Source organism: Tachypleus tridentatus, chromosome 13, assembly GCF_004210375.1.
Source record: "Tachypleus tridentatus isolate NWPU-2018 chromosome 13, ASM421037v1, whole genome shotgun sequence".
Taxonomy (NCBI): Eukaryota; Metazoa; Arthropoda; class Merostomata; order Xiphosura; family Limulidae; genus Tachypleus; species Tachypleus tridentatus.
Genome location: NC_134837.1, coordinates 36,403,880 through 36,424,294, shown reverse-complemented (window position 1 = coordinate 36,424,294; position 20,415 = coordinate 36,403,880). Strand labels below are relative to the sequence as shown.

Here is a 20,415-nt window from a genome sequence, read left to right as displayed (position 1 = left end):
TTGTTACCCAAAAAAATGATAATAGCGCTGCGTAATATGGGCCAGTGAGTGCGTTATAAGAACGACAGTAAAAAACAACATTAAGTTTCACACTAATAGTCCAGTAGTTGGCGGTGGGTGGTGTTAACTAGATAGCTGTCTTTTTTATACTCTATCATCTCGAAATTAGGATTGACTAGCGCAGCTAGCCCTCGTATAGGTTTGCTTGAACTTAAATAAACCGTAATCATTTATACTTCTAGCATTCTTTGATCGCATGTTGAAGCGCTTGAATATAATTACACGTATTCCAGTTGTACAGCGCTAGGAACTCTACACACTGCTGAATTTTCAAGGTGGTTGTTTGTATGAAACAACGTTTACCTGGTTTAGTGGCTATTTTTTGTACATATGCATGAATGCAGCTTTTAATAAAAAGATATTTATAAAATATTTATAAAATATTATAATATAAATATAAAATAATTTATATTTTAAAATCTTTTTAAAAAGAACTGACATTGTACCGTAATCATGAGGAGATAGTTTGATAACTAAATGGAATACACACTAAAAGCAGGGCAGGCTGTTCCTTACGTTGGTTAGTTTCGAAACAGGTAAGGAAGCAGCCAGCTTTGGCTAAATTCTGAAGGGATTATAGCATTCTTGAAGTTTTCTTTTAAAGTGTTACTGAGTCACACCGATATACAGCATCAATGCATTAATATATCATGCTGTTATTATTCGATGATCTAGTGAAAAGACGGAGCTAGGTAAAGCTTTCACGTAACATGCATGTAACTAATTCTTCCAATTAGAACTCTTATGCTTTATGAATTTTGCTCAACAATTGGTCAAGCTAATATTTAAAAATGCATCCAAGCCATTCATAGTATCCACATGCACAGCTAATAATTTGGAAATAGATCCAGGCTAATCATAGCACCCACTGAAATATAAAACTAGTAACAGTAAAAACTGATTGACGCTAAAAAACAGACAGATTGCCAGTTCTCAAACTTATTGATAATCAGTATAGAATTGTTCTGTAATATTTGGTATTTTTTATTTAGTAACAGTATGATCTCTATTATAGGAGTTATCATTTTTGTGAATTTTACAAGTTTGAGTTGTTTTATATATTATCGTTATTGTTTGTCTTGTTCTTTATGATAGATGTGAAGATTAAATATTATATAATAAAACTAAATTTGTAGTGCTCGAACTGAATGATTTTCCAAGATTTCTCAGTCGTGTATAGAGTAAATAAATGAAGAATAAAAAATCGAATTATTTTCTGATGTTTAGTTCAGCGACATGTGGAAACATACAAAACTTTACTAGCACAGAAAATTTTGTCCAGACATTTTGTTAGGAATGTAATATTTCGAGATGGACTTCTAATATATATTCAGAATGTTTTGTCAGTACGAATGAAAGGTATTGCCTAGAAATGCGATACTGCTGGCTACCATGAGGTAAGTAAAGCGTACGTTCACGTGTCCTTCTTAATGATGTTCGTGTATACCACTCTAAATATTAAAGCTCCTACGTAAAAAAATATCACTTTATTTATACTGTATATAACTATGCACGTAAAAATGCGATCTCTTCTGCGTAATAAAATTGTCATGATATATTATATCGGTTTATTTATCGATATATAACATATTACTGGAAAGCTATCATACATACCTTTGAGTACTTATTGGAAATCTCCCATTATTAAGTAACCTGGGAGAAGTTACTGCTACAATGTTTAATAGTTATGATTAAGAAGATGGCACAAATGATCACATCCAAAAGTTGCAATATTAAAAGTCGGAAAAGGTGCAATTTCACATGTTTATAATGTTTGCCTTACAAGAAAATGTACCCAATGGCACAGCAGTATGCCTGCGGATTTACAACGCTAGAAATCAAATAGCCAATACTGTAAATTTGTGCTTAAATTCAAGCAATAAACCTCATAAATGAAATTAGCATACACATTATTACAGTGAAAGATATTTATAAACTCGTTTTATAATGCATTTCTTTCGTATTTAGGAGTGGATTGGACCACCAGCTATTTGATGCATTATTGTTGAACTAGTACACAACACATGAAAAATTACTAGAAAGCTATGAGTGATACTGACAGGACTGATCCTTTAATATATCAATCCGTTCCTGTTTGTATTCCTTATATTGCATAACAAAAACTAAAATCAATCTAAATTTTATGTAGATGAACTTCGTAAAAAATAACGAAATAAACATAGATACCATTGTTATTCTGATCAAATGAGCGAAAAACAAAATATTTATTAACAAACAAAACAAAAGCTCCCCAGCGGTACGTCTGCGGACTTACAACGCTAAAAACCGGGTTTCGATATCCGTAGTGGGCAGAGCACAAATAGCTCATTGTGTAGCTTTGTGCTTAACTCAAAACAACAACACAAAGCAAAAATTTTAGTTAGTAAAAATAAGCAATTATTCAGAATTTAAAGGTTTATTCTTAATATAAATACATAAAAAAACTCACACGCAATACCAAATACACCTTTATATCTCAAATACAAAACATACATGTATTTCATATACCTTTGAAATTTATAGTTAGCGAGTGACCATCTGTCGACTGTCATTTCTTTACGAGAGCGTTCCCCAGTGGAGTTCTGGTTCGGATTTACAAAGTTTAAAATTAATGGTTCGCATATCCTTGGTGGACACAGCAGATAGCTCGATGTGGCTTTACTATAAGAAAACACACTTCACGAGAGATAACATTCTAGATAGTGGCGTATTTAGGTAGGGGCTAGAGGGGGCTCAGCCCCAGGGCCCATTGATAATTTTATTCCATGTAAAACTACGTGGGATGTAGGGCCCACACCAGTTAGTATTCTCTCGGCCCACACAATTTTAAATCCATCACTGGTTCTGGACCACTTTCATTTCAGAATATCAGAGATCCACATAAATGTCCCGCAAACTAGATTCAAAGAGATCTCCAAGGAAACTATTCAGTATAAACCAATTTTACCATATATTAAAACTCGAAGTTGCAAAACGTACATAACCCCAGCCAATGTTTGTACTATATTTATATTTATCATAATACTTGAAACAGCTCATTTTAATTCTATTTATTTTCTTTTATCTGACTTTCTTTTATGCTCAAAAACAAAAGTTTGGTTTTTGTAAAACCATGTTTCTGGATATTCTTGGATCTATTATTTCTACCATTAGTGCATGAAAATAAAAGTAAACAGTTTAGGGAGTATCTTATAACATGGTATTTTTAGATCTTATACGCTACAATATTTGATAGTTTTTATTATCAGGATTCGAGTACCACATATATTCAAATTGTCTAACATTAGACTTCTAATTGCATTCTTTTGATCTTGTATATCATTTGAAAACTAAATTTATAGCAAGTATAAATATAAAAATATATTTCATCTTGTACAAAATGACTTGTGGTTAAAAAACATTACGTAAGTGTATCTTGATAGTATGAGTATAGAATATGCAAGTGACAAAAAGCTGGCACAAAATGGCACGGAAAATAATTTACAATAAATGCATACACTTTTTATAAAAGAAGTTTTAAGTCCTAGGCATATGACGTCAAAAAGCGACCTTCAAATACGTTGAAGGTTTGCTTCGTCGAACTCGATTTTTTTTTCATAAGTTTGTTTTTGAATGCTTATTTGATTGTTGGAATAGTAATTTTATTGGAATTATTTGAATACTCCGTGATGATGAGAAAACCCACTTGTAGAAAAAATTATATATCTAGAAACGGCTGGTGTTAGTGCTTTCTCTGCCCATACCAGCTGTTTGTAAATATATTTGAATACTCGTTCAAACCTTTACTTTTTATTCCATTTGTATTCTATCAACGCGCTATTCTGTGAACGTATCTCTGTAAAATCGTTATATAGCTTCAAACTAAATATATTTTACGTAAACACTTCGTGCTTTTACATCTATATACTTTATTTATCATATAAATGAAATTTATTATTTACTCGGGCATGTTGCATAGAACGATATTGCCGTATTTTACACACTTACAGACAACATTGAGTCTTATATTCGATCTAGAACTGAATATTTTACCGACGATCGAAGTCCAGGCGGAGCAAATTAATTCTGAGGTGATATTTTTGCAGCTCGCCTAAGCTCGCTTGGCTTGATTGGCCTCGCACCGCAAAGAAGTTCACTTCATATCGATGAAGATATTTAACGCCATCGTAGATATACTAAGGTCCGAAGTAATTCACTAAAGTTGAATGGTTTGTGATGTTCGAAACCTATAACTTTTCTGGTACAATTCGGTAGTTTCCTGGTTAATAAACGTTAAACACAATTGTAACTTCCTGGACCCATAGCATATTGACTTGTAGCTGTCCAATAGTATTCTATTACTTTCGTCTTTCGGCTGGCCGCTTTTTATAGGAATCATGCGAGACTCTAGAACCTTTTACAAAGCTCACTTTCAACAATAGTGTCAATCACTAGCATTACATATGTATATATACACACATAGTACATTGTTGATCCTTACTGAAGAATTCTCTACAAGTTTCAAGAACAGGCAGGACTTGCGTAACACATAAACAAGAATATACGCCACATGCAAAAAAAGAAAAGTATACAGAAACAAGTATAGACACTAAAATAAATGTGCAAATGTTACTCTGTTGCAATCTGTAGCAGTGGTATAGGAAAATTACATTATGTGTGTTTTGTCTGGTGTGCTTAGATCAACATTGTACAAAGTACGTCTTATGAGATAGACACATGATGTTGTCTTCCCCATCTTGTATACATTGAAAAAATAAGAAACTGTTAACATTTTATTTTTCTCATCTTTCCATTTTGGGTTTCTCTTTTGTCCCATTGTTTGGCTCTGTTAAATGAGGTTGCTGATTGTTTGGTTCATAGTCAAAGTTGTGAGCTGATAACTTCACAGTGTTTTTCTTTTCTTGTTTTTTTTTGTTTTTAATCCTCGAGAGCCTGCAGATGTATTCGTGTTCGACATTGCTGTGTCAATGTTTCAAAAACAATATCACTGCCAACTCTGGGGCTACTCTTTTACCAACGAATAGTGAGATTGACCGTCACATTATAAGGCCCCCACGGCTAAAAAGGCGAGCATGTTTGGTACGGCGGGGATTCAAACCTTCGACCTTCAGATTACGAGTCGAACGCCTTAACCCACCTGGCCAAAGTGAAATGAAAATGTAATAAAATAAATATGTATTTAATACACAATGCTCAATAAATTTATCAGAAATAAAAATGTAGTAAAAACCACAGGAATAAGGATGTTAAGTTATAATAATATTGGCTCGGCATGGCCAGGTGGTTAAGGCACGCGACTTGTAATCCGTGGGTCAAGGGTTCAAATCCCTGTCACATCAAATATACTTACCTTTTCATCCGTGAGGGCATTATAAGATGACGGTCAATCCCACTATTCGTTGATAAAAGAGTACCCCAAGAGTTTGTGGTGGGTGGTGATGACTAGCTGCCTTCCCTGTAGTCTTAAACTGCTAAATTTGTAAAGAAAAATACTTTTTAATTATTAATAATAATACTCTTTTTCACATGAAAGGTGTTGTCGTTTTCATTTAAAAATCATAGATTGTTGTTGTTTTGAGTTAAGCACAAAGCTACAGAATGGGCTATCTGTGCTTTGCCCACCACGGGTATCGAAACCCGGATTTTAGCGTCGTAAGTCCGCAGACATACCACTGAGCCACTGGGGGACAAAAATCATAGATATTTGAACAAAAGTTTCTTCCCATAAAATTTAATAAACGTATGATATTATTGTTTCTTTATCCACAAATGTGTTTGAATGGAATGAATAAAATTTAATAAATAAATATTATTATTGTTTTTTCAACCACAAAAGAAATTGAATGGATGCTACAATTCTTTCTTTTTTAATTTTCATTAATGAAAAATTTAATTTTTTTTTTTTTTTCAAATGTTTAGATGATATCATATCATAGATAGCCAATCAAATGAGGAAGGAACCCAATTTTAAGACAATAGCTTGCACGGCACAATATCCCACAATTCTTAACTAATGTATTTAAAGTATTTGTGTACACACATGTTCTAAGCAAGTTTGTACGTAGTTATGTATTATCTTTTTCAATAGGCATCTCTTCTAGAAGTTCCATACAAAAGGTTGTCGTGTGTATCAATCATTATGTAAAAGAATTAATACACATTTAGAACCTTGCAACATTTAGTCAAGGTATATGTAATAGCAAAAATTACACCATGACCTCAATTCATTATTTCGCAGAAAATGAATGATAAAAATTAGGAAACTAAAACTCCCAGCTGAAGTATTATTTTAATAGTTAATATTAATAGAATGTACTGAACTGATTAAGGAATTTTGAAGAGACAAATTAAAATGATGACAATTTTAATTAGACGTGTATCATGTTTTTCTCCTCTAAAAGCATTCATAATTGAACTACCAAATTTTTTTTTATTGTTGTCAGTTATACTTTTGATGTGTTATTCGTTGGATATATTTTTATATTTCACAACTTGATAATCTTAAAGAGCAACACAGTCAAATATAACTTTTTCATTGAAGAAAAAGATACATCATACATTCATATTAGATTGCTTTGACGTCTTCATTTTTAGGCCTTTTCTGTGGTAAGAAAATTTTTTAAAATCCATGAAATTCATTACAATTTGTAAAAATCAAATAATTAAACAAAATAATAAATAGTGATAAAAAGATACAGGAATTTAGAATTTATACTACTTTGAGATATGAAGCCTTTTTCAAGAGCAAACAATTGCAAAGTAAATTAAAGCTATACAAAAAAGGTGTTTAATAGAATTTTTATTTAGATTATGTTGGATTATGCTATGATAAGGCAATGTGTTATTTCATTGATTTGTGCTCAATAAATTTTATAATGGTTGAATTCTCATTAAATTACACTTAACTTGAAAGCTAGGAAATGGTTCATCTGTTGAAAGTAGTGATTTTGAAACCCAAAGTTCTGCCATTTTCATATCTTGTCTTGGTAATCTTGTAAACTATACCTAATATTTACAGAAAATACAGAAAAATATACTTCATTTTATGTTTAGCATTCTAGTGAGAACTCTGAAACTGTCTCATCACATTTAAAGAGATGTGCTTTATGTCTTTGTTATATAATTTAGAGGTTAATTCTCTACAAACAACAAGCATTTAAATGTTCCGTATGAACGACAAAAAGTATTTTGTTTCTTATATTCTGTCCACCACAACAATGAAATATGTGATTTAAAATATTCACTTCAAGTGAATAGACCTTTGTAAGAACAGCTAGGCTAACTTCCATTTTATTCTTATTTATTTACACTTGATAGTCATCAAAATGATACAAGGTTGATTTGTTTTGAAAAAGAATCCATCTGTTCTGGCTTTATTTACATGAGTCAACATTTTATGCAATGAAAAGTTAGTTTGCACTTGAGAGTTATATTGATTACAATGAGTATTTTCACAATAACAAGAAAATTTTATGAATGCTTCTGTAGTAGGTTGAATTATTAAAAATGTCTTACTAGCAAGTTCTAGGAGACTAATCCTTTACTTCATTTGTAGAGCACTTTTATAACAAGCAGTTCTCAGGTTTAAATCTGAGATGAGGGAAAAATATATTGTGAAAAAATAAAAATACCACTCTTCTTGTATTCCTTCTTATGCTAATTTATTTGTTATATGTATGAAAAGTTATTTACTACCTTCCCTAAAATTAAGGATTGAATCTTTGCTAATTTTTTTAGACCCAGTAAAGCTAATAGAAATCAGACTACTTTGACCAAATCATGGAAGGACAGAGCAGAAACTGTAGTAATTGGTGGAGGGGTTGTTGGAGTGAGCATAGCATATCACTTAGCCAGACTAGGTATGAAAGATGTTATTCTACTGGAGAAATCAGATTTAACAGCTGGTTCTACATGGCATGCTGTAAGTAGAAAATGGTTTGTAAATTTAAGTTTGTAACAGTAACACTTTTCTCTGATAACTGTAGTTGAGTGCTTTAAGAAATAACAAAAAGATAAAACTCTTTTACCAATTTAGATCTTCCCTCACTCACAAATCTGAGCAAATACATCATCCAAATTAAGTATCACCCTTCACATCCATATTCCTATATAATGAAAATGTAAAATAATTTAAACTAATTGTGCATTTCACATAATATGTTAAGCTTTTACATAAGTTTAAGACTGTAAATGAAAAATAAAGTCCTTTTACTCCATGATTGAAATTATTGATGGAAAAAATGATCTTTCAAACCCCTAATAGTTTTCAAACCTGAAACAAGGTTTTCACCTATTATTCTATATGCCAGAGAATTTTACAATGAAATAATGTAATAGTTATTAATTATTAGAATGTCACTCACAACTGTTTTGATCTTGTGAACTTGTAAATCTTTACATCATAGGATACTTTTATAATATATAAAATATAAAAAAAACAACAGAATTTACAGTCTACTATAATTGAGGTTCTCAAATGATTGACATTGATTTATAAAGTAAGAGAGGTTGTGCAACTTGTGGTTTATTGTAAGGTTTTTCAAGAATTGTTTGTTTTACTTTATTTTTTAAAGGCAGGACTTACAACTCTCTATCATGGAGGAATTAATATGAAAAAGATACACTACTACAGCATTGGATTTTTAGCACAGCTTGAACAAGAAACTAAGAAGGTTTGTAATTTCTTGATAATATTTTAATTACAATATACTTGGTAACAAACTTTTTTTTCTCTTGGCATCAAGCCAGTTTCTCTCAGGCGTTAAATTAAAAACAAACATCAAGCTGTTTTTTTATGAAAATAAACTTTTGCTAAATCTTCTAAATATTCTGTATAAAACTCAGATGTTTTCCATAATTGGTTAACAGGTATGGTTATATTGGTTTGTTTTTTTTGTCATATATGGAGACAATAAATGTTATATATGTGACATTAAAGTTGAGCATTGTAAACATGCAATACACATGACCTATTAAATTTACTTATCAAGGCAACACTAAACTTTGTTTTGCTCTAGTTTCTTATACTGATGTTAGTAGTTTTTCTATTATCTCAAATATTAGTATGTGTAACTAGATAGCTCCTGAACTGAATTATTACCACTTTCTTTAATCGTAATTTTTAGTAAACATGTACTTTGCTTTAGATTTTTATTTATGTTTGGATTGCTCAACAGAATAACTCTCGGTTGAATTTGAAGTTTGATTTTTTTTCAAACAACACTTAGGCTATGATTTTCTCCTAACTTGAAAAATGAATATAGCTTTATCCAGATATTAGATAATATTTCACCAACTTATTCTGTACCGATCTGCAGGAAGCCAGTATATAAATCATAGATATTGCTTCTGGGAAGCAAAATAGATCATGACCAAGATACTGCATAGCAGAGTAAAGAACATAAATTAGATTGTCTATTTTCATATAATGCACATAATGACTTACAGATCTGATATTGTGGTTGTTAATGTTTTGTGCTGTAACTAAACTACCTCTACATCGGGATTGCTACCGTGCTTTCTGATTGATGTTTAATTAATTTAAATAAACATTAATTACAGTCTGTCTTTAGCAACAAAACTGGAATGTAATATCATGAGAGTATAAGAGTGTTTTTCTCAAATGAATTTTGTTTTAAAGTCATTCCAAGTTAGATTTTTGGTTTTGTATCACAGTTAGTTTTTACTTCACAGTTTTTATGGTTATTTTACAGTATTTGGTCTTTTCTGTGGAGTTATTTTTCATTGTTTATTTTACGTTTAACTATCATATGTCTAGTTATCATCAAAAAAGATGTTTCATCTCATTTTGTACTTGAGTTATGAGCAAGAGCAATATACTTCAAAACAAAGATTTTAGTAGACCCAAAACAATGTTGCACAATAATGATTGACAGTCTTGTTAAACAAGCAACATATTTTTACAAACATGGATCAGTGTAAGAAATCAAGTGTTTCATATTTGTTCTTTTAACACATGGTCAAGATAACATTTCAAGTAACTGTATTTTGTTCTTCTAATAAGTGATGGTAAACATTACGTCTTAATAGATGGATGTTTGTAAAAATATGGATAACAGAGTGAAATCTATCATGTGATTTTTATTCAGACTCAAACAGAAATGTATGGTAACAGATTCAACAAAATGACCTTCTCGTACTTGGGCCCGGCATGGCCAAGCATGTTAAGGCGTGCAACTCGTAATCTGAGGGTCACGGGTTCGCATCTCCGTCGTGCCAAACATGCTCGCCCTTTCAGCCATGGGGGCATTATTATGTTACAATTAATCCCACTATTCGTTGCTAAAAGAGTAGTCCAAGAGTTCGAAGTGGGTGGTGATGACTAGCTGCCTTCCCTCTAGTCTTACACTGCTAAATTAGGGACAGCTAGCACAGATAGCCCTCGAGGAGCTTTGTGCGAAATTCAAAAACAAACAAAAACAATTCTTGTGCTTGCTATTCATATTTTTTCAAGTTGCACTTTTCAAGAAGTCAATGAAATAAAACTCTCTACACCTGCAGAAAGTTCTTAATAGTAAATGCTTAATATAAACATAAAACTTGCATATTTCAAAATATATCAAAACTGATAGATTAGCTTTACAGGTTGCACCATCTGTTGACTGACTCTCAAATTGGGCAGTATTAAACAATTTTTATCACTACATATATTTTGGGCTTTAAGTAATTTGTTGGGCTCTAGGTTTGAAAGGCACATCTTACAGAAGAATGAAGTGTGTGTAGGCTGGAAATATTCACCCTGTAATTTACGAGCTACAGCCGATGGATAGACTGAAAGAAAATAACAAAAATTGACAGTTTTGCAGCCCTTTTTCTAGACATCAAGGAAGATTAGCTGATCTTTAGATGCAGTTTTGTAATAATTGATTAGTTCTGAGTTTTTTTCAATTTCCTAGCATGAACACTTAGTGTATTAAATGTAAAGGCTTCTAATTTCAATTGAACTCATCTCTACATAATGATCATTACTGCACATCCTAGTGCCAATAACAGCTTAATACACAAATATGAGCTGTCTTTGCTTCAATAACCGAACATATTAAGCGAGTATGGTGTTTATGTATTAACTGCAAGATGAAATAAGTGATTTTTTATGTATAGTTTTTATTTGACACTTTTTGTCCTTTTTATCTGTCTATCTTAAAATGTAGCGTGCTATTGCATTTTTAATAGAAAAAATAAAACATAATTATGTGCTTAAAGTTAGCTCAGCTATATCCATTAAAGAAACTGATTAATCGCATGATAAAAGTGGAATATGCTGTTGTATCTGCAAGTAGAAAGATAAAGAACTATGTAATTGAATTGTGATTTTGGAAGTTTGTTTTTCATAAAACATAACTACTTTCAGGTAAAATTAATAAGATTTTTAGATACCACAGTAATCAGGTTGTTAGTAACATTATTTTTAAAAAATATCTTAACACTTAATTGTGTTTGCTTGTCAGTTTAAGCCATTTGAACCTTTAACATATTAAACTAATTTTTGTCAGGATCTCAGTTTCCACCGACCTGGAAGTATAAGATTAGCCACCACACCTTTACGCATGGATGAATTACGACATCAGATGCAGAGACAAGGATGGCATGAAGCTCCACAAAAACTTATAGGGCCAGATGAAATATTTGAAATGTTTCCTTTGTTAAATATGAATGGTGTAAGTATTTTATGACAAGAAAAAATTACCATATAGCTTTTATTTTAGATTTGTGCATATTTTTAAATCTTAATATATTTCCTCAGTTTGTTTAAACACATTTATTAAAATTGTTTAACTATTTAAACAGTTATTTGTAAACTAGGCAAATACAGTAATTGTGCTTTACATTCAGGTATGTGGGATAATGTCTACCAAAATCAAAATCATATGCACAAACTAATTTTCTTAAGAGTGTTAAATCTGAGAGGTTTGATAACATATAATGTTTTTTTCTTAACTCAGCAGGATTTCCTATTTTGGAGTGTGTTCTCTGTTTCTGGCCTACATTAAGATTTTTAAAGATATCACAGTTTTGAGTTTCTCTTCCTATTTTCAGGTGCCTGTTTAGGGATACAGACTGTAAACTGTGCCATAACCATGGAGAATGTTGATGAAATTAAACTTGGAATCATAGAAGAAACATTAGAAAATGAGTCATTGGTTTTTGCATTTACTAAGGTGCCGTATAAAAAACCTGGTGTCAGTATCTTGAAGTATACAGTTCAGTTATTTTGTTATGTGTTGTTTGACTGAGATAGAATGGAGGATGGCTAAATCTTCTCATTTTTTAAAAGCTGATGGAAGATTGCAGAATAAAGTATTATACAGTAGGTATTTAAGAGAAATGTTCTGAGCAAGTTGGTAGATTTTAATTTTTCAACTCAAGAATCTGGATAGTTTTTGTGATGATGGCATGATTAGTTATATGTATATGTGTATTCTTTTTTAGATTCTTGGAGGGATCTTCAACCCTGCTGATGGCCACGTAGATCCTTATTCTTTTACAATGGCCATGGCAGGAGCTGCCCAGAAACATGGAGCTAATATCATACAAGGGGTACCAGTCACAGGACTAAAATTTAACAGTGGCAGATGGGACATTGAAACACCAAAAGGCATCATAAATACTAAATATGTAGTAAATGCGGCAGGTGTGTAAACTTAACATAAAATAGTTTTACAGAATCAAATCCACATATGTGTTGCTAAGTGGTAATCAGCCTTTGAAGTCTATCATGTTATATTCATTTTACTTAAAGTTGTTTAACATTTATAGCAAACACCTTAAAAATTGTTGACTGGCATGTTTTATCAAAATTGCCCTTGGTAGTGCTTTAGCAACCTAATAAGAAGTTAGAATGGGTGTTTCTGAATTCACATTCTGAAGAGTTTAGAAACAAAGATTCCAATACAGTGCTTACCTCAACTCATAAGATTAGCTATTTTCATTTGGTACTTCCCTCTAACTGTGAATTTGTTTACTAATGCATGCCACAAGCCTTTTCCTTTCCCTGTTGAAATTGGAAGATTCCATTATGTCTCTCTTCCAAATCATCATACATCACTTGTATTACAATAAGAGCATGACATAATGCATGTAGCTCCCACTGCACTCCTCTACTTAACCCTCAGTTCTTGTTTGGTAGGTATAGAGTGTAGACGTCTGTCTTTAGTTCCAGTTTGGGCTTGAAATGGTTTCTGTCCTTTACACTTTACTTTGTTTAATTTCACTTTAATTTTTTAAATCATTTCTTTATCCATGTTTTCTCACCAAATCGTTCACTTGTTTGACAGAATTCAAGCATGCATTCTGAAGTTGACATTATTTACTTTTAGTTTGTCTTTTTTGTCTGTAACCACATTTCAGGCCATAGGTACTGGTGATTCGTTGGGGGATTTATTGGCCTTTGTTTTCCATCTGTGCCCTTTGTATCTAGCATAGTTAATGAAGATCTCAACAGCTTCCCCTCATCCAAGCATAAGACATACCTTTCTTCAACCCTGCCTGTTGATTTTGTTTGGCCTTTGTTGGTTTCTGAGGAATGTATTTTTCAGATATGTGATTTTTTTTGTCAATTACTCTTTAAAGTTTAATTTTATGACCTTCATCCTTTCCTTTTTCATTGGAAATGAAAAGAAAAGAAAACAATTCACTTTTCACATCTTTAATTTCTTGCTTTGATTATTGCAGTTCCTTTCATTTGTCATTCTTCTGTTTGAGGTTAATCTTCAAGTTACAGAAGGATTTCCTAGAGATGTCTTTTTTATCTTTACTTTCCTGTTTGCCCACCTGTTTACTTCGGTTGTGACCCTACAACTGTATGTTTTTTTATTCATAAGACGTTTTGGGTTGTTATGCCTTATTTCATAGACCCTATCTACGGGCTCCATGTATGACCCTGTTGTTGCAATGTTGCACCTTTATCATTGTGCTTGGTGTATAAGGTCTGTCCAGTCTAATGATTTTCCATCTTTACTTTTCTGGTATCACATTTGTTCCAATCTGCACCACATGTGCTACCACTTTTTGTCTACTAGACTTTCCCTTCTATGTTCTTGCTTTTCCTTTTCCAGCAGTATCGGAGTTCATTGTTTTTCCCAATGATGTAAGGCACACCAATATCAGTTCTATAGGCTGCCCCATGGGTCTTGGTCCAGTGGGATCACATCTGCTAACCTTGTTCATCAGTGCAGTTCTTCTACACCTCAATCAGGTCTTGGGCTTTTGTCATATGGTTTCTTTATCCCTTTCTTCCTCCTCCCAGGTCCAACTTGCCTATTTTGTTCTTTCTTTTCAGGACCTCTGGTCATACCAGCATCTTTCTTTGTCACTTGCTTCATCCTCACCTAACAGGCTTTCAGATGGGATGGTGCACTGATTTTGTACCTTTCTCTCTCTTGGCAGACCTTGGCATTTTCAGTCTTGGTTGGTTGGTGTAGCTCTCCACTCTACAACTTTGTGACCTGGGATTGTGCTTTCTTTTTTCCTAGGATGATTTGCTTTTTCTTGCTGTCCCAAGTGAGTTTCTGTCTATCAGATCTATTAGCTCCTTATCAATGGTACTCAGATTGGTTGGTTTTTCAGCCACATGAAACTATTCCATTCATTCTTCTCAGTCCCTCATTCTTTAAGGGTTCTTAGTCACCCTTACAAATTGGGCACAACCTTTACCTTTTCACTTTATTCTCTGGTATGGGTCTTTTGGCATACTCTTTCTGCTCACTTCCTTTCTCCTTCAGTGGTTCTATGACTTTTTAGGACAGAGTCTTTGATGTCTCCTCTCTTATCATTTGTTTGAGTTTATCTTAGGTTCCTTTAACCCAATCACTATGACCTACTTGAAAGTAGGTATGTAACTCTCATGAAAGTTCTTCATAAAAATGAAACAAGTTAATGAAATAGTTTAATTTTGTCTTAAACAATCTTAATGTAATGTAGTTTTAGAAAAATAAAACATTTAATTTAGATTTTTTCTGCTATTTATAACAAAACATTCATTATTTAATGTAGTTATTTGCACTAAAACTTTCAGTGATGATGAGAAAACCCACTTGTAGAGAAAAATATATATCTTAAAACAGCTGGTTTGTGTTGAGCAAATTTCTATGTGGAGGAGTGAACAGTGTTTCGACCTTCTTCTGTCATCGTCAGGTTCACAAACCAATCCATCTATGTTCTCACATGAGTAGAAGTATCCTGGTATTTGTGTAGATCTTAATCCCAATTCCTGTGTTAGAGGTGAAATAACCATGGTCCTCATCTTTCCCTTGCATGATGTTGGTACCCCATAGAGGAGGTATTGGATGCTGGGTATTTGCCATGCATATATGCCTTAGCCAAATTACATTCTGCATTTTTTGCTCATTTGTGTTTTCTGAATTATATATATATATATATGAAGGCAAAGAGTCTACCTCGTTCAGAAAAGGTGTGATGCTCACCATTTTTTCTCATGATCAGAGGTATTGTAGAGATGATTACAGGGATATCCCTAATTTTCCTTTGCACTGGTCTCTTTTCCATTTCAGTGTGGGATTCTAGCCAATCTTCTGAAAATATTCAAGTACCATAATGGAACCTAGTCTTTTCCTACATTAAAAATGTATTTCTGATAAGTACTTACCTCTTCTCCTACCTCCCATCCTCCCTCATTCTGCTAAACTTAGAAGTAAGGATAGGGGCCAAATGAATGGTCATGTTCCTATTGGTTAACCAGTGACATGGGACGATTTGCACAAGAGACATGTTGGGATCTTCAACAAGGGGAAAGGTGTATTGTGTATGGCATACATTAGTAAAAACGTTCACAGTTAGAGGGCAGCATTAAAAAGGAAAAGCTAATCTTGTGAGAGGAGATAAGTACCTCCCAGAAAAACATTTTCAGTTTAAGAAAATTACAACATCCAAAGACAACGTAGATAAAGGAATGGCCAATAAATTGTTTTGAGTGGTGGTAGTTATGAAGAAAATGCTTCTGTTTTACAAAAGAATTTGGATCATTTATTGATGTGGGCACATAAAAAGCAGACGGGTTTTAATTATAATAAATTTAAGATTATGCATGTGGGTTTTTATAATTAGAAGTACAAGTATAATAAGTATAAGTACAATAAGTATATAAGTGAATAGGAATATTTTTAAGAGTATTATGAAAGAAAGGATTATTGCTGTAAAAGTTAATCAGTCTCTAAACCCATCAAAGAAGTGTGTCTTTGTGAGTGATATGGTAAATAGAATTTTACCTACAGAAATAATGAATACCAATAAACGTATATAAAAGATATAGTTTAATTGATGTGGTCACTGGTTATGCCATATTTATGTATTATATTCAGTCTTGAGCTCCTTACCTTAGAAAGGACATTGAATTCTTGGAAATGGTTCAGAGAAGGGTTACCAGAATGGTACCTGAGATAATGGTATAAGGGATCTAATTAAGGTGTTTAAGATTGTAAAGGGAATTAATAGTGTTGATACACAATTTGTTCATATTTAATGGCAAAAAAAGTAGGACGAGGGGACATAAATATAAATTTTGGCAAAATAGGAGTCATCTCCAGCAAAGACAGTTGTAGTTTTCTAACAGGATGGTTGGCTTTTGGAATGGTTTGCCCTAGGATGCTGTGGAGAGAATTAATTTAAAGGAGTTTAAGAAACTGCTTGATAAGTATATGAGTGATAGGGGCTGACTTTAATATTTTTGAAAAATTTATTTATTAATAGGTTTAGTTCAGTTCACAGATTGGGACAACTAAGATAGTCCAGTAGATCACTTGTTGTCCCTAAATATTATGTTATTTTTAAATGTTAGAGAAAATTTCTCATTTTGAACTTCAAATTTACAAAAGTATACTTTATCAAAGATAAATTTGTAAGGTTATTGTGCATTAAAGAGTATAAACGTCCATATCAACATGAACACATAACATGACAAGTTTATTCATCACATTTATAATTGACACCTACCTAGTTACAAAATATTTTTTCAAAATGTATTGGAGACTACTTACAGCATAAGTAATTCAATGTAATACCACACAACATTACAGAGTTTGTTGTATTTATTCTTTCATATGTTGCAGAAGCTTTATGTAGGGCATACTGTAGCTATGGTCCGGGAACCAGAAGAGCACTTCTCCTACCCCCAATAGATTTGTGTAAAGGAAGAAATTAGAGTGGCAGTAGTCACTTTTTAATAGAGGAATTGTTATTAGGACCAAAACAACAAGGCTTTTAATTTATTATGTCATCAGAATTTGCAAGAAAATGTGTGTATTGATAAGGGTTAATAGTTACTCAGTAACAATACCCTTAATGTGTAATTAAGCCCCCTAGTGGCACAGTGGTATCTCTGTGGACCCACACCACTAGAAACAAGGTTTTGATACCCTAGATAAACAGAGCACAGATAGCCCATTGTTCAGCATTGTGCTTAATTTAAATCAATCAATCAATGTGTAATTAAATAATATTTGATGATAATATTATAATTAAAAAATACACATTTGTTAAAAGTCTTTTCCCCCACTATAAATAGAGAAAAAAGATTCTAAACCATAATAATGGTATAATGTAATTGTCATTGATCTTTTATCTAGGTTTTTGGGCTCATGAAATAGGAAGAATGGTTGGTGTAGAATTTCCGCTTGTTCCAATTCATCATCAGTATTTAATTACATCAACTATACCTGAAGTAAAGGAACTAAAGGTCTGTTCTCTTTGGTAATCTTACACAATGTGTGCATCTGTACATTGATTTTAGTATTAGCTTTAGTATGATTAATATTTAATAGTTACAGAATCGTATTTTATGAGCAACGTCTCAAAGTGAGATCAAATTTATATGACGGGAACTAAATAATGATGCAAGATACAAATTTATGCATAATATAATACTTAATCATTATGTGGTAAAATATGTATGTATAACACATGTTATACTGTAATACAATACTATAATGCTATAATAATAATAATACCATAATACAATTTAAGTATAATATGGTATGGAGAAATAAAGTTTATCAAAATACATGAAAGTATGTTTGTTATATACATTAAGAGTTAATATGTCTTGAATGAAAACTTATACTGCCTTTTAGTATGTGTTTCTCTTGCACTTTGAACACATCAACTTAATGGATAATACCATAAATCCTGTTACTTAACTTATAATTTTTTCTGTAAATGTCTTGTGTGTGAGTTTGTGTACTGTAGCATGGTGTGGGTTTATAGGATCATACTAATTGACATACAAGGCTTATCAGTGTTGTTGTTGCATCCTAGTGTACCCACACTAGGACATCGTTTTATGTCTAGGGAAAGTTCCATGTCACACCCATCACATATAGATTAATAGCATTGCAGTTCTGTCCGTAATATAAATTGATGTTATAATTAGATGAAAGCTCTCTGAACTTGCATGCATTGCTGCTTTACAGTAACATACATCAGGTAATGATTTTCTGAATTTTAATTTAATTAGTAAACTCTGTACCTGTATTAAATAATGGATTTAATAATTAGCTGTTCTGTTGGTGGGGTGGTTATGTAAGAAAGATTATGGTAAATCTTTACTTCTGAATTTAACATTACACAACTTTGGCTTATATAAATAGAAATTAGATATAAGAACAAAATAATAGTCAATTTATAGCAAATATATTAATGTTTTCTGAATTTCTAGTTTTCTTCCAAATAACATTCCTAGAGTGAAAAAGATAAATATGAAATATTATGCCCATTAATTTTAAGGTGACATAAAAATTCTATAATTGAAAACTTATGTTTGCTGTTATATTTAAAACTTAACATATTTTCTAAATAATGTTTTACTGAAGAGTGGCTTTGATATCATGACACTGTGTGCTAATTACTACTAAGACATTATTCTGGCTGGATACATTGTTTCATTTTCTTGCCAAACATTTGTCTATTTTCAGAAAGAACCACCTGTGTTGCGTCACTTGGAAGGTTCATTCTATTTAAGAAAGGAAAGAGATGGGCTTTTGATTGGTCCTTATGAACATCAAACGAAGATGAGACTCTGTGATGACTGGGTGACGAATGGAGTACCACATGGTATTTTAATAAAAATATTTGACATATTCAGAGGATAACAATAGGCACATAAAGCTAGTATAAATTGGAAACATCTTTTTAGGGTAAAGTATTGCTTTCCATCTTTCAGAAAAGAAAAAAATATGTACATATTTGTTACACCTTTCTTTTTATAGGCAGAATTATTTGTTCAAATTCCCTTTTTCTTGTGTGCAAAAAACCACATTATTTCTCACATATGTAGAGAATAGTGAACAGTATAACTATGAGTCAGTAATTTGAGAGTTAATTGATATTTTTCTTTTCAATTCAATTTTTAAAAACAGTTTATTATTGAATCATTACAACGTTTAAAGTATTCAAGTGAATATTTTCATCTATTTTAAGTTTATTTTTCTTATAGAAAATTGAAGTAGATTAATTAATAGGAGGTATTTCTAACTCATTAATGGGAAATGATTTAAAGACTATTTATGTTTTCTTAAAAATATCTTATAAATCACTGGTATTTTCTGTACAACAAAAGAAAATGTAAGTGTTTAATAGATTATGTAATACATCATTTATGACGAAATGTTAATTTTACAAGTTATGACTACTAGAGAAAGTATGTAACTTTGTGCTCATAATCAAAAAACATAAGCCTTATAAGGAGAGTTGTCTTTAGCAAGATAATCAGAAATCATCCATTGATATATTTTAGTTATAGTAAGTGTTAAATGTAGTAACATAAAATGAGATAAGAGATTTAGTAACCTTTTATTTGTTGCATTCTAATCCTAAAAATTAAAAGATAAAAATAGAAAATAGAAAAACAGAGCACACCTGTTTTTTTTAAAAAAGTAATTTTGCTGTTAAAATAATTATTTTATTTGCTGGTTTGAGTATGCAACTATCCAATATAGCTCATATTTATGTTTAGGATTTGGAAGAGAACTGTTTGAACCAGATCTTGATCGCTTATCAGATCATTTAGAAGTTGCTATGGACCTTATTCCTTTATTACGTACTGCTAATATCCAGACTACAGTGGCAGGACCAATAACATATACTCCAGACCTACTGCCTCTTATTGGTCCTTACCATGGATTACCCAACTTCTGGATGGCTGCTGGTTTTGGGTAACTTCAGAAAAGTTATTTAATATTTATATTTATATATAAAATACACAAAACTTTGGTTATTTATGTACTTTTTAAAATAATACAAGGCATATGTGATTTGAATATGAATTTAAAATTTGCATTTATATATGTATTTTTATTCATGAGGTTCAATCTTTTTTATATCCAT

General features: G+C 31.8%; 1 protein-coding gene across 8 annotated transcripts in view; it reads left to right on the top strand.

Annotated features, from left to right (window-relative positions):
- LOC143237744 (dimethylglycine dehydrogenase, mitochondrial-like) overlaps positions 1 to 20,415 on the top strand; it is a 43,848-nt gene that overhangs the window by 7,403 nt on the left and 16,030 nt on the right. For 4 of the 8 annotated variants that reach the window (XM_076477299.1, XM_076477296.1, XM_076477298.1 and 1 more), the window contains 7 exons: positions 7,798 to 7,981; positions 8,634 to 8,732; positions 11,574 to 11,738; positions 12,511 to 12,712; positions 17,661 to 17,770; positions 19,005 to 19,143; positions 20,045 to 20,243. In XM_076477299.1, the coding sequence (XP_076333414.1) occupies positions 7,922 to 7,981; positions 8,634 to 8,732; positions 11,574 to 11,738; positions 12,511 to 12,712; positions 17,661 to 17,770; positions 19,005 to 19,143; positions 20,045 to 20,243 (974 nt within the window). In that variant the 5' untranslated portion in view covers positions 7,798 to 7,921. The other 4 variants (XM_076477297.1, XM_076477302.1, XM_076477301.1 and 1 more) reach the window with 4 other exon arrangements.